Genomic DNA, 24,699 nt, shown 5'->3' with positions numbered 1-24,699 from the left:
AACCACATCTCAACAATTTGGAAGGGTACTTGAAATCTGTTATCCATTACTGATCAGCAGTTTAATTTAGAACAGCTAATTTAATTTAAGAAACAAACACCAACCAAACATGTTAATCACTTACTGTGCTAATTTGGCACTGCCTGATGTGGTCTGACCATTTTCAGTTTCAGCTTTATGATTACATTGTTTCCAAAAAGCCTTCCGTAAGCAATTTACAGAGTTACTTTACTAAAGCTAGGACAAGTTTTTTTTTTTTTTTAAGATATGTTTTGGGCTTTTTTATTTTTTCATTGATAGATGACAGTAGACTGACAGGAAATGGGGAGAGAGATGGGGGGGGGTGACACGCAGCAAAGGTCGCCGGGATCGGGAGTCGAACCCGCGACACGCTGTCAGGCTGGCATTGCAGCCTAGGGTGCCTGGACCGCCACGCTGCGGCCCAGGCCAACCTAGGACGAGTTAAACTCTGGGTATGTGCAAAATCATATGTACTTGCTCCCTTCCTAAGTCACTCATTCATCTGTCCATATTTACAGTGTATTACAATTTACAATTTAGACGCGAGAACACGAGGTAAACATCAAATTCATAGACATCATTAATCTAGCATCATAGGTAAACCAAGAACCTATCAGTCTAAACAGTATAATATCAAAAAAGTAAAAAATAATCTTTACATTGAAACTATACACACTATAGGATGCTGTCTACATAACATGCCATATAAATGACATTTTAGGCTTTGCATAAGCCTGCAAGGTCGTCAAGGCTAGGGCAAGTGCTACGGGTTGAGGTGGAGTCTGAAGAGGTGAGTCTTCAGATTACGGCGGAAGATTGGGAGTGAGTCTGCAGTTCTGACTGCAATGGGGAGTTTGTTCCACAGTTTGGGAGCCAGAAGGGAGAAGAGTCTGGGACGTGTGGAGTGCATACATTCATTGCAACTGTGTGTTGTTGTCAGTGTACCACACCACAAGCTGACACATGACCCCCATTAGAAAATTCCGACTAATAAACAAGACAACAAGTGTGTGTGCAGACGTGGCATAATCAGATCTAAACCATACTAACGTTCCATATGTTGCGAGGCATTAGCATACTGCATTGATGCTGAGAGCCCCCATGCATACTGTAGGGCATTGGTTCTCAAAGTGGGGTCCGGGGACCCCCAGGGGTCCTCGGAGGGGTTCCAGGGGGTCCCCAGCTAAATATGGCGTCACAATCATTTTAACCACTTTAACCTTTTATAGTTTGGCCATTCAAAAATAGCAGATCTACAAGTTCATAGCGCGGCATTGAGTGTCGCGCTACGAGCTTGTAGATCTGCTATTTTTGAAAAATCTCAAAAATGTGTGCAAATCTTTAAATCTTCTTTTTAAAAGGTGAACATTTTGAACTCAAATCTTCGCTTCTGGGGTCCCTGGAACAACATATTTTGAGATGGGGGTCCGCGGCCAAATTCATATCATTTTGGGGGTCGTTGACATGAAAAGGTTTGAGAACCGATGCTGTACAGAAGCCTTCGCAGAGCCGTATAAGCAGACCTGACATGTGTAGGGCAGCCAGGGGGGGCATTTCCATGGGTTGTCTCTTGATGAGGCGTAGCCAGCGATGCTGACAGCTGAGACGTCACTCATGTGCATTTATCACCACAGGCCTAATTGCTCCTTGGGTAATGATAGGCCTATCTCTTTCTAAATGTGTCGTGTCCACAAAATCTGAAAGGCTTGTGATGTCGTATAGCGCTGCCTGAAGACCAGGAGCCTGGTAGCCTGGGATCAATACCATTTTTGGGCTTCTGATCCGGTCGGAGCAGAAATAACTTTACGTCATCATTATGTCATCAGGCGGCCGGAACCAGTGACTGGAACCACCGGTGCCGTGCATCTCCAAAATGATTCCCCTAGTTTAAAACTTGTTTAGTTTGGTATAATCGTTTCGATTATTTTGGTATAATAATGGTTTGGTATGTCCACTCGCTAGCGCGACAAGCGAGACTAAACAAATTGATTCACCTTATGTGGGGAACCAAAACAACATGCCGACCGGAAACAACCACTGGACCCACGATGTTTTTTTCCTTTTTTCTAAACCGGATCATACGGCTAGTTTTAGAACGAATACCAGGCTTTCCTCCAAGGTGGAAAGGCAGTGTGTGTGTGTGTGTGTGTGTGTGTGTGTGTGTGTGTGTGTGTGTGTGTGTGTGTGTGTGTGTGTGTGTGTGTGTGTGTGTCTGTGTGTGTGTGTGTGTGTGTGTGTGTGTGTGTGTGTGTGTGTGTGTGTGTGTGTGTGTGTGTGTGTGTGTGTGTGTGTGTGTGTGTGTGTACACTATACATGTGAGGGCCAAACGCTAAAAAGTATATAGCAGAGTTTTGTCTTGGTCCTCACAAGATAAATGGTTGTTTTGTGGTTTAAAAAGATTTCTTTATAGTTAGATTTACAAACTAGGGAAATATTCAGGTTGGGGAGAGTTAGGATATTTTCAACGCGATCCAAAGATTTGTAGTATGTCCTCACAAGTATAGTAAAACAAACGTGTGCGCTGTGTGTGCGTCCGTGTGTGTGTGTGCCATCACTAAGGATCAAAGTGTGTACCATCGGTTCAGGACTCAACGGCTTCCCTATAAGCTGCGGGTCTCGTTGCAGATCAGTGCTGCCAGTGCCATTTGAACGGCTTAAGGCTGGATTGTGAACGGGAGCTCTACATAAGACGTGAGCCTATAGCCAGTAGCTTGTGAATACTTTGCTTGGGTGTACACCTGGGTGTTTATTGTTGACAGGGCTGGTGCAGTGCTGCTAAGCATTTGTGACTGCCATGCCACTGCAAAGGCATAGAGGGTCTACTAGCCTGGGATCGCCTGAGAGCTTCGTCGCACACCAAAACTAGCCCGACCTACAAGCTCACGACTTGTAAGCTTGTAGGTCTGCTATTTTCCGATGCGCGACACTGTCGTGCGACGGAGCATAACTCAGGCTTTTGGCAGCAGCGTTGCCCAGGCAACGGCACGTCCTGGCTCGGCTTGGCGAAGTGGCCTCACAAAGGGGACACTGACTTCAACACAAATGAGTGCACCGCTGATGTCACCTCAAGTGACTAGGCTGGATGTAAGCCTCCACCCCCGCCCCCCAAACACACACACACACACACACACACACACACACACACACACACACACACACACACAGACGTTTGTATTACTACGTTTGTGCCAACATAAAATATTTTAGGAACGGCAATTTTATGAATGCAATTTTTAGCGTTTCTTTGCCATTTTTGATACCTAAAGCCCAAGTACAAAGCGTAATCCATGCTCCTTATGACGTCCAAACCTTTTATTGGAAAGGGAGGTGAGATAACGACATTTCGACACCATTCAGAACTTCTGGGACGGTCCTACACCCCCAGATGTCCTGACTGTCCGAAATAGTTTGGAAAGACCGTCTCTCGAAATTCCATTCAGATTGGCTATGATTGCCTTCCAAAGTTTGTGGGAGTGGCCTATCCTTCCTATATTAAAGTTGGCGGGTGGGTGGGCCGGCCATATAACCATAAACAAATCTGATATGCCCATATATAGGCATACAGCGGCCCGCCATTATGACTCAGACATAACCATAAACAAACCTGATACACCCATATATAGGCATATATGGAGATCAGGTTGGTGTTGGCTGGACCGCACTCTCGCATTGCATCGCATCGGTAGACAGACAGATACAGAGATCTCCATATATGTGCACAAAGGGACACAGACAGACATCGGGTTCAATGGGTACTCTGACAAGGCCCAGTCTCTATCATTCACTATGAAAATAATGCCCAAAATCATGAACGACCCCAAATATCTAAGTGATTTCACTTAGACCCATCGGCGGCACCAGAAATGCTACAAAATGGCCCGGACTGCTGGCATAGCGATCCAGGCACCTCGGCTCCAAAGTAGCCTGACAGTGTGTCGTGGGTTCGAGTCGACCCGATCCCAACGGCCTTTGCTACATGTCACCCCCTATCTCTCTCCCAATGTCCTGTCAACATACTATCCTACCTATCAATAGGCATAAAAGCCAAAAAATAAATCTTTTAAAAAAAAATGCTACAAAATGGCCCCGGTTGTTGCACATATGTGAATCACTTCTTTTTCACCAAATGATCTTGTGAATCATTTGACAATGACTGTCAAACAGCTTCCTCGCATCCTGGCGGCTGCAAACCCACGACTTACACAGCCCTCGCTAGGCCATCCAACCTGCGGAGCACCCTTTTGTAGTTGTAGCTATTATCACTGTGCGTGAATGTGTGTGTGTGTGTGTGTGTGTGTGTGTGTGTGTGTGTGTGTGTGTGTGTGTGTGTGTGTGTGTGTGTGTGTGTGTGTGTGTGTGTGTGTGTGTGTGTGTGTGTGTGTGTGTGCGCGCGCGTGTGTGTGTGTGTGTGAATGTATTTGGGAAAAGTAATTAGATACCCTACTGGTTACAGTAACATGTTACTTAATAACGTGTTACTTCATACATACTACATAGTACTAAATTCTAACATATTCAGGTTAATCAACTTCATTTACTCTCAACCTCTACTCCATTCATTCAAGTAGTAGCGGTACAAAGAGTGCCTTGTGCAAGCCTCGGTCCTCCATCAATGGGATCTCAGTGAATGAAAGAGCGAGGGGGATTAAGAATGTATGTATCTCTCATTTTGATTTTGTCTCTCTCGCTCACACACTATTCCCTTTGATATCTGGAGCTATGAAGTGGACGGGGTTGTTGGGGGAAATAACTATGTAGTCTATAGCCGCTGTTGGGCAGAAACCATAATGCCCTATTTTATACTTTGTGACATGACAGTGTCGCGCAAAAAGTAAATATGTGTTGTGAGCTTGTTGAGCTGCTTTTTTTTTTAACAACTTCTGCTTGAAAATGTCTATAATGACTTGCCCAACTAGGGCAAGGTTGAAAGTGGTTAAGTCTGTCTATGGGTTTTATAAATATTTAACCAAAGAAAAGTATTAACAAGAGCTTGTGACTAAAGGATTTCGCCTGACGATATAAACCTCCAGTGAGGTCGAGGCATAGAAGTTACATTGTGGAGTTTAATAGTCTCAGTAAAACCCACCTCCGCTGTGGTATCACATAGCTAGGCTGGCTAATGCTTGCACATACCCCCCTCTGCCCAACCCAGAGGTTGATATTCTTTGTAATGGCAAAAGCAACTGTCTCACTAGCTGGAAGCAGTTTTAAACGGTCGTAAAATTAAATAAGGAGCTCTGACCACACAATTTCCTGAGGACGGCGTCCGATATTCCACACCATAAACTTGGCTGCTTATAACCTGACTGTAATTTCACCCCTTTTTAACGGCCAGCACTAAAAAGGCCACTCGAAATCTTGGACAATTTTCATTTTTGGCTTGTGATAAACCATGGCGGGAACGGCCGCCTGACACACACACTAGACAAAACAATGTCAATGTAGCCAGTCCGTACCCTTTGGCTAGGAGGGTCATATATTAATAAACAACGTGTAGGAGTGGATTACTCACTACCTCAGTCAGACATCCTTCCTCAATTCTTGTGCTTCTCTAGGGGTGCGGACTAAACTAATATGTGCAAGTTCAAATGACACTTGACCTCTTGTATGTCTGCTTGTTCGGGTAGTGCCTTATGTTCTTGTTAGGAGGCTAAAAGGGCCTTACAGTATGTTCTTGTTAGATGGTGAAAAGGGCCTTATGTTCTTGTTAGGCGGTGTAAAGGGCCTTATGTTCTTGTTAGGCGGTGAAAAGGACCTTATGTTCTTGTTAGGAGGCAATAAAGGGCTTTACGTTGTTGTTAGGAGGTGAAAAGGGCTTTACATTGTTGTTAGGTGGTGAAAAGAGCCTTACGTTCTTGGTAGGTTGTGAAAAGGATGCGAAATCGGCTCTTGCGGCTCGCCTCGTCAGCCCACATGCGGATGACGCCCAGCGTGGAAACCAACATGATGTCGTTGGCCACCGTGGAGCAGAATTTGCTTTTCAGGTCCTCTACCGAACTGAGGTAAAAGAGAGGAGGAATAATAGTAGAGAAAAACAAAAGAAAGGGGAACCAAATAGAGGAGAGGAGAACAAAAGAGAGGACAGGAACAGAGAGGGGAGAATAAACAATGGAAAGGAGAGAAAATAGAGAGGAACAGGACAATACATGGAAATTAGATGGTGCTAATCAAGATCAAAGCAATCATCTTATAAATGTCAAAAGACACACCTGCCGCCATCATAAACAGCAACGAAGTTACGCTTGCACTCGTTCGAATTTGCCATCTCGTAGTCAAGGAAACGAAGGTAGATCTGCAAAGGGAAAAGGTAGGAATCGGTTAAGTCAACATAATTGAATTTAAAATAGTTAACGGTGTAACATGAAGAATATACTGTAAAAGGGACAGGGGAAGGGGGAGAGAGAGATATTTTAATTAATGAATAAATTAAATCTTTGCTCCTCCTCCTGATCCAGTAGTAGCATGAATTGAAAATAGGTCAATACAACCAGTAGAAATAAGACTGGCAGACACAACAGATTGTAAAGTCATTACATACGCATATCGAATGAGGACTCCGGTAATGACTCTTAGCTTTAAACTCACCATCCAGTCTGTGCAAATGAAGCATTAAGAAACACCTACAAAACCTCTTTACACTTGGATAATAGGCAACCTCCAACACTCCTATGCATCACCAGAAACACCCTCATGTAACTACATATTATAGAGAGACATTTCCAGATTGAAGTAATGAATTTCCTTCTCATTAAAACATCATTAAGCTTTTAAACTGTGATACAGAGAAAGTGTTTGCCACCTTAGTTTCCTAACCTTGGTGGGTAAGATATCCACCTCACTTTCCATAATGAGACGTTTTACAGCAATGAGCTACTCTTGGTGACACTAACACCTCCTGACTGGCCCTGCATCACGCCCTGCCATTCGTTCATTGCCAGCTCGCCCAATCACAGCTCCGGTTCTGGTCGGCTGCGCATGGCGACGCTCACCATCATTGCAGTTAATGAGTGGACTGCTCCCAAACCGTGACAGGGAAATGTGATGCCCAAAATGCTTAAGACAAATGCCTGTAAATTGGAGCACACGCTAATGGACCTTGCAATGTCAGCGCAGTCTCAGCAACATGACAAGTCAAATGGATTTGTAGTGCGGAAAACAAGACAGGCACCTCTCTTGTGGTCTCAAATAGGTGTCCATGATCTTCCCGACTAGAAAGTTGTCAAATTCCACAACTGTTTGGAATGATTGACTTTGTCGTATAAGGGCAAGGGTTCCTGTATCCTGTATCTTTTATGATAATGAAATCAAATGAGATGAGATGCAGACAGTGCAAGGTCACTTCAATGGTGGTAGGCCACATGTGTTCTATACAGTGTGGTATAAGTACTTCAATATGAATGAATAAGTGCTACGGCTGTACATATTATTTATTTTGAAGTAATGTATCTCAGAAATTATACTGTTGATCTGCCATTATCCATACCACCCTAGTACATTATGTTGTTCATTGAGGTCATCATGCCAGAACTGTAGCATTTGAGCAATTCATCGGTAGATATTAAGGGTTTCTATTCTTTTATGTCTGGTCTTACATTTTCAAGTTTTACTGGGCGCCAGTTCCAGACACACAACATTTGGCAGGGGTCTGGGGGGAAAAAAGCACATACTTCCACTTGATTAAAAGAAAATGTGAACAATTGGAGATACAAGGAGTTTACAAGGACAGACGCAAACCGCGCTTTATGAATAAATATGTTTCCTGCTGCTCATTCCAATTCATAACCTGTATCTGTACTCCCCATGCAACAGCTTGGGGTTTGTCCTTCACAGGTCTGCCATTCTGGACGGCTCCAGTGAGAATCCTCCAGATTTACAGCATCCATCAGGGGAGGTTAAATAGTATGGGCGTGTCTGTGGCTTTCTTGCATACAGGGACAGCCAAATGATCATCTGTGAGCTTCAGCCATACTATCGACCAAACCTCCTCCAGAGTGGGGAGATAATAATGGAAATGCTGCACTCCTCATCCAATCTATTTATTGGCTGGCATAACAGCACGCGAGGGAATAGATGTACAGATGTGGTCTCTGTATGAGGGCTACTTTTAGCCTCCTTCAATGCTGCAAAGTTGCTCCCCCCCATGAAGAATTGTTCGAGAAAACATAAAGTAATCATGCAGGACAGACAAAAGGCACAGAGGAATGCTGCAAATGCATTTTTTTGTGTTAAATTGTATAAATGTTCAATTGTAGTACTGTAGTTTGACATGAAATAATCAGAGAATAATGCTGACTCACACTTTGCCATTACATAATTATATGTGGTAAAAGAAATAAAAGAGAGAAAGAACGTTCAAAGGTTGGAAACCATACAAGTGACATTGTATTGCACAACCCTTTGAGCTTTAAAGGTAGGGTAAGTGATTTACTTTTGTTAAAATAAGTGTTACATAGCTCTATATTCTGATAGTACTCATTGCTATAGAGTGTTTGTTCAGTAAAAGGAGTCTCCCATGTCTCTCCAGCTCTTTATTTAACAGAAAATACATTTTCATTGGCTTAAATGTTGTCACATACCTGAAAATGTACTATATTCTGTTGACTAAAGAGCTGGAGAGACGCCTGAGACCAAACAAACGCTCTGTAGCATTGATTACTATCAGAATATAGTACTTTAACCTTTTTAACAAAAAAATATCACTTACCCTACCTTTAACTGACGGAAACAAATAACTGCTCGACTGCTGGACCTAATTATAATCATCAATTAGTTCAGGTGTGACTGGTTGCATATACCAGTGGTTCTCAAACTGTTCAGGCTGCGACACCCCAAAAAATCTATTAGTTTGAATACAGTTTGTATACAGTACCCATGTTGTGTGACTCTCAAAACAACAACCACCATGACTCTCAGTCACTGTACATGGCTCATGGGACATTAGCATAGTTTTGCTTAGGGCCTGTGGGAGGTAAGGACCAGCTCTGCACCTAGTTATCAACAGCAACAACTGCCCCCCTGAGAGATTTGTCAGGAGCCGCCTCTGCACTCCACATGTCCCCCTCGCTTCTTTGTATGTATGACACCTACATATACAGTGTTTCTGAATGTCACCCACGCTCAGAGGACTGGGCTCTGAATGCCCCCGACAGTGTTCTTTCTCACAAAGAAAGAACATCCACATTGAGTGACTACACAAAGCAAAGGGAACAGAGAAAGAAATGGGACCGACTTATCGAAATGTGACTCACAGGACCATGCACTGAATACACCTGAAATAACATAAAGACACAGACAATTTTTCAAAATCAAGTTTAATCGGTGCCGCTAGACTGAAGTTTCAACAGCAAGTGTCTTCTTCAGACTTTAAAGAAGACACTTGATGTAGTGTCGAAACATCAGTCTTGCTGTTTGCACCTATTACACTTTTTAAGATGGACCGTTTGCTCTAGGACTAGGGTTTTCCCTTTTGAAACCACTGTGGTCCTTGTCTGAGAGGGCAAGGACACTGAAGGTGGGATTTAGCGCGTGATCTATCTCAAGTGTGTATTTATTATTGATTTTATATTTCTGTATGTCTCTGCATCCTCACAAGATGGCACCACTTGTCCATTGAACTCTGGATGGGGGCCACCATGTTGTGAGGTGCCGCACCTTCTTGATACAGTCTCCACATACCAGACACACACACCAACACACATACATACAGTATATATAAAGAACAGCTGCAAAGCTGAAAGCCTGCAACAGTCCGAATTAAATAAAAGTCTCAAGGTGCACTGCCCAACAATATCATGAAAACAAGATAACAGCCAGCACTCAATGAATGTCCTTTATTGTGCCACACCCAGACAGAGCAACCCAATTGGTCCTCCTTGGCGTTTGCGTCAAGACAACAGGAAGTGAGGTTTAAGCAGTGTAGTGTAAGACCAAGTGAATAAAAGTGCATACTAACTAACTAACAATGATGTCTACATAATTAAATAGGTACCAGGAAAGGACAATTACTATGTGAATTCCAATGCAAAAGAGATAATTCAACATAAAAATGCAAATTGTAGGATCCCCATTGGCAAAATATATGAACAAGCCAATGACAGTGAAAAACTAGTGTGCAGATGGCCTCATAAAACCAAAAACCAAGGCAATGGATCAGGTAGATACAATCAGACTGTGTGAGCCGAGAGTATTGGCTCCACTACGAAGCAGCATGCCTCCACATTGATTCTGCAGACCCCAATAATGATGCAGAATCCATCACTGACTGGACAAGAACACATTCCTGCAGTAGCTAAAAGTTGACTGTGTGTCACAATGAGGGTCCAATATTTTATTTGAACCCATTTAGACCTGGAAAGCCTATACGTTGTTACACCTTTCAATCCAGGAAAGCATCTATGTCATTTTAGTTGTTACAATATATCGTCACTGTTCGGCAGAATTGTATATAGCAGGGGTTTTAAGCGTTTTTTAGAAGAAGGACCCCTTAGCTGAGACAGAGATGAAGCAGAGAGACCCCCACTACATATTATGTCAAATTGTGTTACAGAATAGGAATGCTAGGGTTCAAGTAAAAAGAAAAGTTCCTATAACACAAAAGTTTGTCTCCCCCCTTTAGTAACTCTGAGGACCCCCTAGGGATCCCGGACCACCTGTTGGTAGCCTATATAGCAACCTGGCTATGATATAATACTGTATGTCCGAATATTGTCTATATTGTACCATCTTTATCGGCTGTGTTATCTGTTGTGGCTTGCCTGTAATTGCCTTCCAAAATGAGTGGGAGAGGCCTATTTCTTTTCTACAAAAACAACCCCAAATTGGAATCGCATGTTAGGGGCCTCTATAGAGTGCATCTCCTAAAGTGCTTTCTGTTCTTCCCATAGGACGAGCCACAAATGTGAAAAAAAGAAAAATGTATTTGAAAATAACTGGACATACAGTAAGTGTCTTATGGGATATCCAACACTGCCAAGAAACTGCCATAAAACAAGATAGTCCTAAGCGGCCATATTTCCTATATCTCATTTCTCCCCATTTTGCCTCTTCCTCCTAATCTCCGTTTCTGCCCTCTCAGGATACAAAAAAGTGTTAATGTCACACTGCATTACAGCAGATAAAGGTAGGGTAAGTGATCTTTTGTTTTTTTGTTTAAAAGATTGAAAGTAAAACACTATATTCTGAGTAATCATTGCTAAAAAGTGTTTGTTCAATAACAGGAGTGTCCCCGTCTCTCCAGCTTTAATAAACAGAAAATACATTTTCAGGTAGGTTGCAAAATGTCAGACAATCAGGACAGAGTACCCATTTATCAGTGTTCCAGTTCCAATTTTGTCTGCTTATTTCTTTGTGTCATCACTTCCAATTGCACTTATTTAATCTGACTCCAGTCTGAGTTCTCTATCCTGATTGGATGCAATTGGTAAACAAACCTGAAAATGCATTTTCTGTATAATAAAGAGCTGGAGAGACATGGAGACTCCTGTTACTGAACAAACACTCTATAGCAACGAGTACTATCAGTATATAGAGCTATTTAACACGTATTTTAACCAAAGAAAATCACCTACCCTACCTTTAAATTAACGCACAATGCACCAAAGTGTCGACCCTATACTGTATGTTTACCCTTATGATATTTTACAAAACAGTATATTCCTCTCTTATCTCCCTCTCTCTCCTTCACTGTCACCCTCATATCCCCTCTTTCTCTCCTTCCAACTCCTCCTCTCCTGTGTTGGAGCAGTAAAGTGTAATTAGAGCCCCAGGTATAACATGCCATTATCTCCCTGCTGTTCTGGCACACTGGGTACAGTGCAGCACTGCATCAGCAGTACTGCCCTGCGCACACTAATACACACACACACACACACACACACACACACACACACACACACACACACACACACACACACACACACACACACACACACACACACACACACACACACACACACACACACACACACACACACACACACACACACACACACAGGCACCTTCTGTGTCTTTGCAACTGCTTTCATGCAGGCGTGTGAAGTGAAAAGAGAATAACAAAGAGAAATTGGGGATGAAAGTAATTGTTTATCAGAAAACTCTGTCTGCTGTGTGGTGGGTGAAGAGTGAGGCTAGATTTGTACAAAGATTGTCTGTCTGTCTGTGCCAATGACACAGATTTACTGGGCTAGTAAAATACATCACTCTGCCAGCCTCAGTCGTTCTCCCTCTGCCATACGGCGAGGCAAGTTTATTTGCGTTGTTTATTAGCACCTTTCAATAATACGGTAATTCAAAGTGCTTTACACAAAACGTTAAGAGCATTTACACCAAGTGCAAAAGAAACACATTACTGTATAAAAGGACAAGAATGCAATAGTAAATACACGAGTCTCTCAAGCTAGACAATTCTTCCACAATCTGTGAATGCTACAGAGAGTCTGTAACACTGCCTCGCAAAAGTTGTTCACAGAGTACAATACAATTACAGTGCAGCACAAGAAAGGACTCAAAAGCCTCAAAGGTAGTGGCAAAAGATAGCTGTGATTTAAAAGAACTGGGAACAGGGTGTGCAGGCATGCAGGCATGACTGCACACCCGTACGTGCACACACAAACATAAAAGCACAACTATATGCGCGCGCACACATGCACACACAGAGTCCCGTTCTTGATGTGACTTATGCCCCTCTTTGGGACCGTAGCTCTGCTCCTCTGGCAGACTAATCCACTCCACTTAGAGGGATTGAGGAATCAATGCGGCCCTATTGAATACACCATAACATTTAAGAGAGGCCAAAGCCCTCCCTAAAACCCCTTCCTTTGTAACACCTCTCCTTCTGCTATGTTGATGAATTGAATACATAGGACCACAATGGAAACAAGTCCCTGCAGAACTTTTTTGTGTTATCCTTTTAGCTCAAATGTCTTGACTGTACCTGGTGCTGTTTACATTTCTGTCTAATTAAGTATTCGATCAATTAATCAATTCTGATGGCCGCAGGGACTCGGGAATGACATCATAGGCCTTCAGTTCAAGATGCTTGAGTTTATTTGACAACTTTCAACCTGGCGTCCCTGTTTTGGGCTTGTTATTATAGGCAAAAATGGTCAATCATTTTCAAATATTTTCAGAAAATTTAAACATTTGCGAAAATAGCTGATCTACAAGCTGTGAGCTTGTAGATGGCTATTATCGTGGCACAACACCATCGTGCGATGAAGTCGAATACAGTTTAAGTGGTTAATGTTTGAAGCAGAGGTTGTCACAAAAGAGATACAAGGACATTCTGAACATACTGGAGATTTGCAGTCTGGGAGAATAGTAACACACAGACCAATTGCTCTGGCCATAAATCTAATTTAGCACAAATATTTTCAGCCAGTCATGTCTGCAAGCAGCTATAGGGCTACAGCCACATGAGGCAGTCATTTACCTGTATCACAAACAATGTGTTTGTAGCGTGCATTTACAAATGTATACATCCATGCATGGACATGTGGACCTGTGTGCGTGCCGTGTGTGCGTGCGTGCGTGTCTGAATGTGTGTGTGTGTGTGTGTGCGTGTCTATGTGTCTGTGTGTCAGTGGTCCAGTACAATGCCTTATATGAAATCCCCCATTACAGTGGTTTTCAACCCTTTCATATCAAGGTCCATTATTTATTCGGCATTTGAGGTTTTTGCTGGTACCATAGGAGAGATAACAGGCAAACATAACAACAATTCTTCTATATTCTCTAATTGTGCAGATGTTGAACAATAATTGAACTCTTGAGAGTGTAAAATGAAACCAAATGAACCCGCAAGGGTCCATTTGGTTTAATGTTACACTCTCAAGAGGATCTATACGGGTCCATTTGGTTACCGACTCTCCGTCATTTAGCTGGGGACCACCTGGAACCCCCTCAAGGATCACTGGTGGTCCCCGGACCACTGGTTGAGAACCACTGCCCCATTACATCTCTTTCTAGATGTTGCAAACCAAGCAGCACTTTTGCATCAGTTATTTTCCTGAACCTGGGCAAGGCAGATCACTGTGCGGTGGCCACACCGGCACTAAAGACAGAGAGATGGATACGGTCTTGTTACGTTAAAAGCCTCATGCATTAGCGAAACAAATAGAGGCACAGTTAAGCTGTCACTACAGGGTGCCTTATCTCACTCCCAGGAGCACTGGTGCAATCTAGGCAGTCAGAGGAATGAGCCACACTAATGAGAAAACATAAGTCAATATGGTGTCTGTATCTGCAACCAATTCGTCTGATAAGACCGTGGTTCTCAAACTTTTCCATGTCATTTGGCCAGCGGACCCCCAATCCGAAAATGTTTTGCGCTAGGGACGCCTAGACAAGATTTGTGTTGTTGAAATGTTTCAAAAATTATTTCACATTTTGTCAAGATTTGTTTGAAAATGGCAGATCAACAAAAAACGATGCAACACATTGTGACCGCGTAAATTGGCTATTTTCAAATATCCGATGTATAGGGTTAAAGTGGTTAACCAGATTGTTATGCTATATTATCCTTGGACTTTAGGAGGTGTTGAAAGAGTTGATCTCCTGTTGCTGTAGCAGCAGATGAGACACATCTGGGGTTTTTTTCCCCGCCAAATTTTTAACCAGTTCAGAGTGTTTCCACCGGAAATGAATCACACTGTCTTATAGTTCGCGGCCGGTATGCTGTAAAGCATTGATTCTCAAAGTGGGGTCCGGGGACGCCCAGGGGTCCTTGAGGGAGTTCCAGGGAGTCCCCAGCTAAATGATAGATAGGTCTAGTTAGGGACCAAATTAACCCTTATGGGTCTGTAACTCTGAGAGTGTACAAATGGAACCAAATGCACTAACGGTTCCATTTGGTTCCATTTGTACACTCTCAGAGTTAAATTAACATTGATATTACAATATAAATTGGGGTCCCAGAGGGGGTCCGTAGCCTAATGCATATCAAACTGGGGGTCCTTGAAATTAAAATGGTTGAGAATCACTGCTAGAGCCACACACAAATCTTCTCTTATGGGGGTCCCTGGCATATCTTTTCAAATGCGGGTCTGCGGGCTAATAAGTGTCAATTTGGGGGTCCTTAACGTGAAAACGTTTGAGAACCACTGCTGTAAAGCACCACGGTTCCAAGGATCTAGAACGGAACCGGTTTTAGAACCAAAGTCCTTTTGGTGGAGAAGGGGACACAGAGTAGTCTCTCAAGCCAGACAATTCTTCCACAACTCTGCCTTGCAGTTGTACACAGGAAGTTGTCATCTGTTTGTCATTTCCATTCACAGGTTTCCAGTAGGGACTCATTTACTTGACATCCTGACATCCACCTTGTTTCCCTACACATTTTCAGCGCTTTCGAACAATCGTTTAGTTTGTTTCTTCTTAACAGTAAACAATGGCATATAGTGTTTCTATAGTTAATTATTCGGGGCAATGTGATCTAGTCGTAGCAAAAACTACCACCATCACGGGTGCAACACAAGCTGCACCAATCAGAAATGTCACTGCTACACTTTAGGATTGTGGGTACAGTAGTATTTCTCTATGACATCACAAATATGATTGATTGTAAGACATGAGAAACAGTACATGGAAGTACAATTCACAATACAAGGACTAGTAAATTGGATAACTCGTAAAGCACTAAGCTTGTTTAAAATGAGTTCCCACGCACACAAATCATGATATAACAAAATGTTTTTGTTGATTTCCTATCGTTTCGAGGGAGAGAGACAACAGCTCATGGTAAGTCTATGCAGAAAATTACCTCACTGTTGAGCTATATACAGGTGTGCCTTGAAATGCTGACCCTTTGGTGTGCCTTGGGCACAAAAAGCTTGAAAACACTGTGATAAGACAGATGAGGCACTTAGTTTGTCATAGCCTATTCTTTCTTAGGGTTTTATTCCTGCTGCTGCAAATAATGTTGAAGTTTAATGAGAACTAATTTTGTTTGTTTTTATTTCATGTTGTGAATGCTAGCCAGACACCTGGCCAGAACCTTTTGGTAGAATACTAGTGTTGCACATCTTTTCACCAATAAATAATTAGAAAATGGCGCAGTTATAGATAATAAATGGGTAAAAATCTGGGCATCGCCCCCAATGTTTCAAAATGCTAACAACGCCTCTGACTGGCAGAAGAACACAAATCTGTGTTGTTGTAGACCTCAGGGTCATACAACATGGCAACACTATTTCATCAGCAGTAAATCCCCCCCTCTCTCTCTTTCTCTCTCGCTCTATCATTCCATCCCTCTTGTCCTCTTTGCAATAGCCTGCTGATTTAAAAAAAGGCCCGACGCCAAATAAACCTTTCTTTGGTGGAGGAACAAGCCCACACAAGCATGTATGCACATACGCACGCACGCACACACAAACACACACACACACGCACACACACGCACACACACGCGCACACACGCGCACACACGCGCACACACACACGCACACACACACACACGCACACACACGCGCAAAACGCCATAGATAATGAACACACCATCCATTCAACTACAAATTGGGATGCCTCTATTAGAGAGCACCTCCAAAACTTTCACTTGCGTTGACTGCAAATGAGTCCACCAGGGGGTGCTGAAAAAAAGCCAACTCAAACTTGGGCTGTCTGTCTGTCTATCTGTCTGTCTGTGTACAGTATGTGATGTCTGTCTGTCTGTCTGTGTTTATGTCTGTGCCACTAACCTTGGAGCGAGGAGGAGCACGGATGTACCATTTACAGTCCACAGCCTCCAAGGCACCGGCCTTTCCATCTCTGGTGATCTGATGAGACTCAATAATTCCCTCTGGTCCAGCTAGGTCGTACTGACACACTGGGACACACACACACACACACACACACACACACACACACACACACACACACACACACACACACACACACACACACACACACACACACACACACACACACACACACACACACACACACACACACACACACACACACACACACATTAAACATCTCTATACACAAACACAAACAATGCAACACACTTATAGCAGTGATAAGGCATGTGAGACAGACAGACAGACAGACAGACAGACAGACAGACAGACAGACAGACAGACAGACAGACAGACAGACAGACAAGATGGGGGGTATACCTACAGGGTAGAGGTGGGGGAACTCCCAAGTCTGCAAAGTCTGGATCTGAGGAGAGATGAAGGGGGGGGGGAGAGAGAGAGAGAGAGAGAGAGAGAGAGAGAGAGAGAGAGAGAGAGAGAGAGAGAGAGAGAGAGAGAGAGAGAGAGAGAGAGAGATAGAGAGATAGAGAGAGAGAGAGATTTAATTAATACACAACTATGTAATATGGCTCTTGTAATGTATTTGGAAAGTTCCTGCAAAGAAAATGTGAAATGGCTGCTGTCATTAGAGCTGTTTGCCTGTACACAAATGCTAAGATTGTTATTTAGATTGCATGTTTTTTAGACAGATGCTAGATTTAATGTTTACCTGATGATATCACAGTTAATTTGTAGCACTAAATTGTTTTCTCTGCACTCCATTTACTTTCTTTTCTTTGCACTCACAGTTATTTGTTTACTAGGGTTCATGTCATTTACTCTGATCTTCTACTTTGTAAGTCACTCTGTACAACACTAGTCTGTTAAATGCCTAGATTGTAAAAAGTAGTTACTCAATTATTAGTTAGCTGAGAGAATACTGTTCTGGTGACATTTCCATGGCCAATAATAGAATAGAGCACCCCTGGAAACATTATAGAAGTGTGCAGATTCTATTTATACGTCAATGTCAATGTAGTCGTTAATTCCCCTTGTACTTGTAGTCCCTTCCCCTAATGACTGGTTCGTTAGGGAGGGTGTAGGTGAGCACGTATCACCTCTGATACACGTGTCAGTGCTGGTCCGCCTCTTTTCAGCTGACAGCGAGGAGTTTCAAGAGTGTGTAACGCAGTGTTTCTCAAACTATTTTGTGCCAAGGACCCCCAAATTGATACATATTTGGCCACGGACCCCCATCTGAAAATATTTTGTGCCAGGGACCTCCGAAATAGAAGATTTGTGTTAAAATATTCAAAATTATTCAACATTCTTGACAATACTTTTTTTTCTTCAGAAATAGCAGATCTGTGAGCTTGAATATCTGCTATTTTTTATAAAGTGGTTATAATAAAGTGTGTAACCCCATCAAAGACCTCTGGGGGTCTCCGGACCCCACTTTGAGAACCACTGGTGTAACGCATGCGGAGGAACCGTGCTATTCCTTCCAGTGCGGCTCCCCACTGAACAGGTGCCCTGACCTGACCAACCTGTAGGAGTCGTTGGTGCAGTGCCAGTGACACAGATCACCATTACTGCCCGGCTTCCCTCCGAACATGGCCAATTTGAACCCCTAGACCAGTGATATTCAACTGGCGGCCCGCGGGCCACATCCGGCCAGCAGAGCTTTCATTTGGCCCTTGGAACACAAAATTATTATTGGATGGTTGGTTGTACAGGATGACCATTATGAATGTTTTTCATAACCGTTAATTAAAACTTGTTAATGGTTAATCAACCATTAATGGTTAATCAACCATTAATCAACCATTAACCGATAAGAATAAAATGTATACTAGGCTACTATTTAGAATGGAGGAATGTTAGTGACTCACTCAGGGCCCCAAATTAACACCCACCAGTACTACATTTGCAGTCAAGACACTGCTACAGGAACCCAAATGTGGGTAAATGTAATCTTTGGCGAGTAAATTATGGAGACCACCCACCACCATGGGCGGTATGTATTTCCTAATATACTACTGTAGATCTGCTGTGCTGCATGTTGTCTGGGGTAACTAGATTAGGCTGGAAGTTGGTGGCCACAAGACCATGACCAAAAGAAAAATTGTTCATAGTTTTCAAGTAGTTCAGCTTGACATTACAGTATGTCATTACAGTATGATTCATTCATCCTCAATAGCGTCCTGAGCTGAATGATGGTCTGAACTGATCATTAGATCATTATTAGAGCTTGTACCCTTATCAGTCGGATGCTCAAAACCATTTAAAAATGTACCTTCACCTTGCCAGCCTGCGTCCACTTTTCTTCTCACAAAGACGCTTCCATGTCAGGGACACACTGACATATCTACTTCCTATTTTCTCAATATCCCAATCAAAGCCTGTGCACTATGGACTGGCACAGAAATGCCTTTAAAAAACCCAATAAACAGATTTTTAAAAAGTGGCAGTAAACAAACCAACATACAGTATAAGTGTATGTAGATATCTGCACACACAACAGAAAACCAGATTATAACTTATGTTTGTTGGCATACCAACAATCATAGAAAACCATCTTCAAGTTAAATCCAAGTCTCTGATTAGTTTAAAGCTTCATAACTGAACCCTGCCCAGGAAGAAAGCAACAATAGAGGTATCCACCACAACCTTTTACTCAATAGCAAATGCTGAAATACGTTTGCCGGACAGTGGATCTACAGCAGATTAAATGGTGCCTTTATATAGTAAATGGTGCATTTATCCAAAGCGCTTCGGCCTTACAATGTGCACTACATTCACCCATTCACACACTCGTTCACACAACGATGGCAGAGGTCAAGGACACTTTGACATTAACAAGGGGCGCCGGGGATCGAAATAGCCGCTCTATTTCCTGAGCCACTGCCGCCCCTACATTACCTTCCAGCACATTAGGTATCTGTGCCACAGTGCTGTCACCTATCTATTCACCCTTATCACAGTTTGACATGCATGCTAAAATCCCTTATGTATTTCCAGGTTGGGTTCCATGTTGTAATTTAAGAAGATGTACTAGGCTTCTAAAGAAAACTGCTTAATTAATTAACTTATTTGACTGATTCGATCATTTAAATCTTATAATAATGAATCTAATCATCTAATTCAACAATTTTACACTTAAACAATTGTATCCTCCTCGCAAACTGTGTAGTTCGGGCCATTCATCTATCAAAGAAACGTGTTTTACAAGCCCCCCCACCCCGATGCAGGACGAGTGCCTGCAGGAGTTTAGATCCCATAGCGTCAGAGGACGTTTGGGTGAACATGGTGCGCTGAACGCCAAACGCTGAACGAACAGGTGAACGAATCATTTCAGTGGACTCTACTGAAGGATTCAGTATACTGAAAAGAATGACAATTCTCATAACTATTGCACTAGCAAAAGTCCCAGGCCACACATGTAAGATAACAGAGGCTCTGAGCTAAGTCAGAAAATGGCGACATGAGGTGAACAGCAGTAATGCAGTATAGGACAATGTTACATTAAATTACATCAACTTGCCTCACAGAAGTTTGTTACCATCTCCTGGTAGAGAAAGTTCACACTTTTCTTGTCCCTCAAGACTCAATACTAAACCGAGATAACTTCTCTTGAACAATTTGTCTTTCAATCACATTTGAACTGTGTGTGTGTGTGTGTGCGCCTTCGTGCTACAGGTGTGTATTACTGTGCATGTGTTATCTACTGACATTATTATTATTTTTTTCTTATCTTTCACTAGATACCTTTTCATTCACCCACCACCGCACATGTAATACACACATCTGACATGCTTCAGAAAATAACAGCACCTTCTAAAGAAGACATTAAATCCAAGTTAATAGCCATTTCTAATAGCAAATTCTTCCTCATTTCGAAATTCAATTAATTTGGCTCCTATGTTTATGTTTTAGGTGCATATAATTGACGGGCGTTGCACAAAGACAAAAACACAAAGAAAGAAACAGCTTGCAGGAGACACAGGATAATGTGGACTGTTCCATCTCCATGAATCGCAGGGTATTTCCGTACCAGCCATGTCCAGTACACAGTACAATCCCTTAGACTCTCAAAGTTAAAATAACACTTATAGGGTCTTGCAATGTATCACATACAGCCACCTTGTCATCATGCACACACAGTATTATCTCTGAAAGTATCAAGGTAGAACTATACCTTAGCAACAGCAGCAGCCAGCGCTGGCGTTTCATTCCAATACGATGACAGTGAGTACTCGTGCTTTCAGGGATGTGCCTTTGGCAGTGTGCTCCAGGCGACACTCATTTTTGAGGACAGAAATAACGATAAACCTGATTGTCCCTTTTGTCAAATCCAGACATGGCTGCCACTGTCTGAACTCCGTGTGTAGAACAAGGGCTGATTGCACAGCATGGACGCCTCGCCTATATCACTGCTTTTTTCTTTCTTTCTCTTTCTGTGCGCGTGTGTCCTCATTTCCCATGTCTAGACATGAGTCAGAGATACAGCCTGTGAGCTTCACTGGATATGAGAAGTGGGTCCGGAATCTGACAATGCTAATAGGCCAGCGACAGAGAATTCATCAGAGAAATGGCTAAAATAAAAGAGAATGAGCAAGACAAGGATAGGAGATGACAAGACAACGAGAGAGAGGGAAAGAGACAGATAGAGAGAGAAAGTAAGCGCAACTCAGCAGGACAGAGGGGGGGGGGGGGGGGGGGTGAGGGCGGTGTATTGAACATGTCTGATGATGACACAAGCTGACAGACAGGATAAGACCTATGATCAAAGTAGGGATTTGGAGGAAATGAGTGTCGCTTTCACATTAACTATTCAAATGCAATGCCAGGCAGAAAAACACAAAGGCCCTACCAGACCTCATGGCTGGCTTTGAGCTGTGCTCCAGATGGGTTTCGGAGGAATTGAACACCCCCCCCCCCCCCACTGGTGAACGGAGGGGAAAGCCCAGAGGACAGCAGGCAAATCTGGGTGATGAGAGGCGCTCTAGCTGCAGTAAATCCTCTTGACGATTTTCACATTCAAAAACCGACTGCGACACAATGAAACAGCCCAAAGAAAAAACTAAAGTTTGGCAGAGCTGATTGCATTCCAGGAGCAACAAGGGAAGACGTTCAGTACATTGTAATACACTGACTGTTCACTTTACTCTCAAAAGTGTACACATTTACAATGAGTGTCAATTTAACAAAGAAAATTATTATAGGGTCTCAAATGAGTCAAAACTAAAAAATGTAATTAATGTTGGACTGGCCGCAGGCAGTCTAATTAGTGTGAGCATCCTTTCAACCACTAGGAATCTATAAAAAGCCATTGGGACCCCAAAGTAGAAAAATACATGATTAATTAATCATTCAAGCTCATGTGACACACTATGAGGTTGTAGATTGGCTATTTTCAATATTTGGGGAATTGTTTGACAATTTCCACTTTTTAATATTATTTCTGGAAATCTTTTGAAAAATGTTTTAAGAACTTGATATTTACTCGAGACCCATAAAACCGGGTCCACAACCAAACATGGGTTGCAACCGTATGTTTGGGAAGCACTGCTCTATGGAGTTTCAGTGTATATTTTATATTCCATAAAATAGTGTCACACTGAAAGGGTTTAAATATACCACTGTACTTATAAACCCTTTCCAAGGGTATGATTAAGTGCTATATCTCCCTTTGAAGACAATGCACCAGCATTTTTTTTTTACTTCCATATCATCTCAGATACACTAAAATATTGTTTGTCATATACAGTACATCACAGAATCACTTTCCTCCTCTTCTCAGAGCACACACACATAGCCTTGAATCCTCACCTCAGTGTGTTGCGATGCTGTGCTGATCTCTGTTTGAAAGAGAGAGAGAATGTGTGCGTGCGCGCGCTCATGCAAGTGCTTGTGAACAAAACCCATGTGAGCAAAACATAAAACGACTTTAACCATATTTTACACTTTGTTGTATGATGGTGTCGCATCATGAACATAGCTGATCTTACATGCTATTTTCACAATTTTAGAAAATAATGAGGGAAAACTGTTTTTTTCTTTTTATTATAATTCATTTTTGAATGTTAAAAATGTGGGTGATTTCTCCCAACATTCAAAGAAAAATAACGCACATCCACCGTCTCTGGATTCATGAAAACAAAGCGGGGGCTCGCAACTCAATCAATGCTCCAAGTTTTTTATTTGCGTCAAACAGCAGATACAACGTTTTGACCCTGTTGGTCTCAAGTATGAGACCAACAGGGTCTTATATAATGACATGCAAAAATAAGGATGCCAGGTTGAAAGTGCTTAACAGTCTTCCAACGTCCAAACAAATGGATTCCGTGGTTTGTGTGGTTGCATAAAGCAGAACGCCAGGCAGGCAGTTGAGAAAATCAAAGTGGAAGACAGTTAATGAAACAGTGACCTTCAGGTCATCGGTGCTGGTCATACGGCAGAGATTTATTATTGGGCTTTGCCATCACTTAACCTAGCATGGTCACAAGGCCAAGCAGCTTCGGGGGGATACGCACACATACACACACACAAACACACCCTTGTGCACGCACACAGCTCCATAAATTACTATTCTATACCATGGTTACTGTCATAAGAAGCTGTTGGTGAACTCCTCCCCCTTGACCCATGACCTTTGAAGACACCAGTACCTGAATTCCAATAACGCAGGCTCATCCCTGCCATGATCAATCACCTCCGTTTCCTGTCAGCCTCCCCTCACTCAATTGATCCATACATCAATTACACACAGTACATGAATATGTTATGAAAATGTTGTAAATCATCTAGCGTTCAAAGGTTGCAAGTCGCATATAACGATACAATGAGAATGCTCTTTACAAAAAGCCGAGAGAGGAGAGAGCAAGTCAGAGGCAGGAGTGAGGACCTTTTAAACCACTTTTGACAAATCTAATGTTTAAGTTCAGGAATCTGCAAACGGCATCATTGTGGCGCTCTCTAGCCCTGTGATGAGCTGTCCACACTACTCATCCAGATGAAGGGTGCACTGGCTGAAGTGTCTGTGTGTATTTTAAGTCTGTATTTGTACATTTTAATGATTTATTCTCCTGTCCAGTTTCTTTTTTATGTATTTCTACAGTATGGACCCGAGTCCGTTAATAAAGATTTGAATTTAATATGACTGACTGATTCATTGAATATTTCTATTCGACACTTAAAATCAGTCAAACTCACAATGAGTACATTTTGACAACCGTGGAATGTCACGGTTGGCATTACCATGCAACATTTCCTTTAATTACTTACTTAAGCCGTATATACTTCGTTGACCGGGGTTCCCCCATGGGTCTATCCTTGGCTCCTTCCTTTTTTCCCTCTACACCAGGGGTCTTCAACAGGGGGTCCGGGACCCCTAAGGGGTCCTCAGAGCTATTATAGGGGGTCCGCCAAATCTTTGTGTGATAGGATTTCGTTTTTTTACATTAACCACTTGAACACTAGAATTCCTTTTCTGAGGGGAACATTAGCCAAAAATAGCAGATCTAGGTGTAGAGGGAAAAAAGAGCAGACTAAGTAAAAAAAACTTTAATCTGAAACACAATTTTATACAATATAGAGTAGGGGGTCCCTGCTTCATCTCTTTCTTAGCTAGGGGGTCCTTGGCCTGAAAACGTTGAAGACCCCTGCTCTACACCAAACGTCTTTGTTGTGACACGTTGTGAGCTTGTAGATCAGCAATTTTTGTAGAATGCTCACCTATTATGACATCATGCCCAGGATATAGGGACCCTAGGTTTCAAGTGGTTCGTAAAACAATCATATGCGCAGAAAGACAAAGAGGAATTCACAGCATGTCCTTGTCAAATATAAGTATTCCACTCTGACACTGCGTGAATGCTGCAGTGTCTCCATGGCACTGGCGTGTTCCACTGCATTGTAAAATGCCTTTGCCTGAGTGATCTGAATT

At 42.5% G+C, this 24,699-nt stretch overlaps 1 protein-coding gene across 1 annotated transcript in view; it reads right to left on the bottom strand.

The window, feature by feature from the left end:
• The window catches only part of neto1l (neuropilin (NRP) and tolloid (TLL)-like 1, like), a 100,265-nt gene that overhangs the window by 10,803 nt on the left and 64,763 nt on the right, over positions 1 to 24,699 (bottom strand). Inside the window, exons 5-8 of the mRNA XM_084048374.1 lie at positions 17,137 to 17,178; positions 16,710 to 16,837; positions 6,231 to 6,313; positions 5,873 to 6,018 (exon numbers count right to left, since the gene is read on the bottom strand). Of these exons, the coding sequence (XP_083904500.1) occupies positions 5,873 to 6,018; positions 6,231 to 6,313; positions 16,710 to 16,837; positions 17,137 to 17,178 (399 nt within the window). The remainder of the gene's footprint in view (positions 1 to 5,872; positions 6,019 to 6,230; positions 6,314 to 16,709; positions 16,838 to 17,136; positions 17,179 to 24,699) is intronic.

Source organism: Gymnoscopelus microlampas (genome assembly GCF_963454915.1).
Source record: "Gymnoscopelus microlampas genome assembly, chromosome: 22".
Classification (NCBI taxonomy): Eukaryota; Metazoa; Chordata; class Actinopteri; order Myctophiformes; family Myctophidae; genus Gymnoscopelus; species Gymnoscopelus microlampas.
The sequence above is the reverse complement of the archived record's forward strand: the minus strand, read 5'-3'. Positions and strand labels throughout refer to the sequence as shown.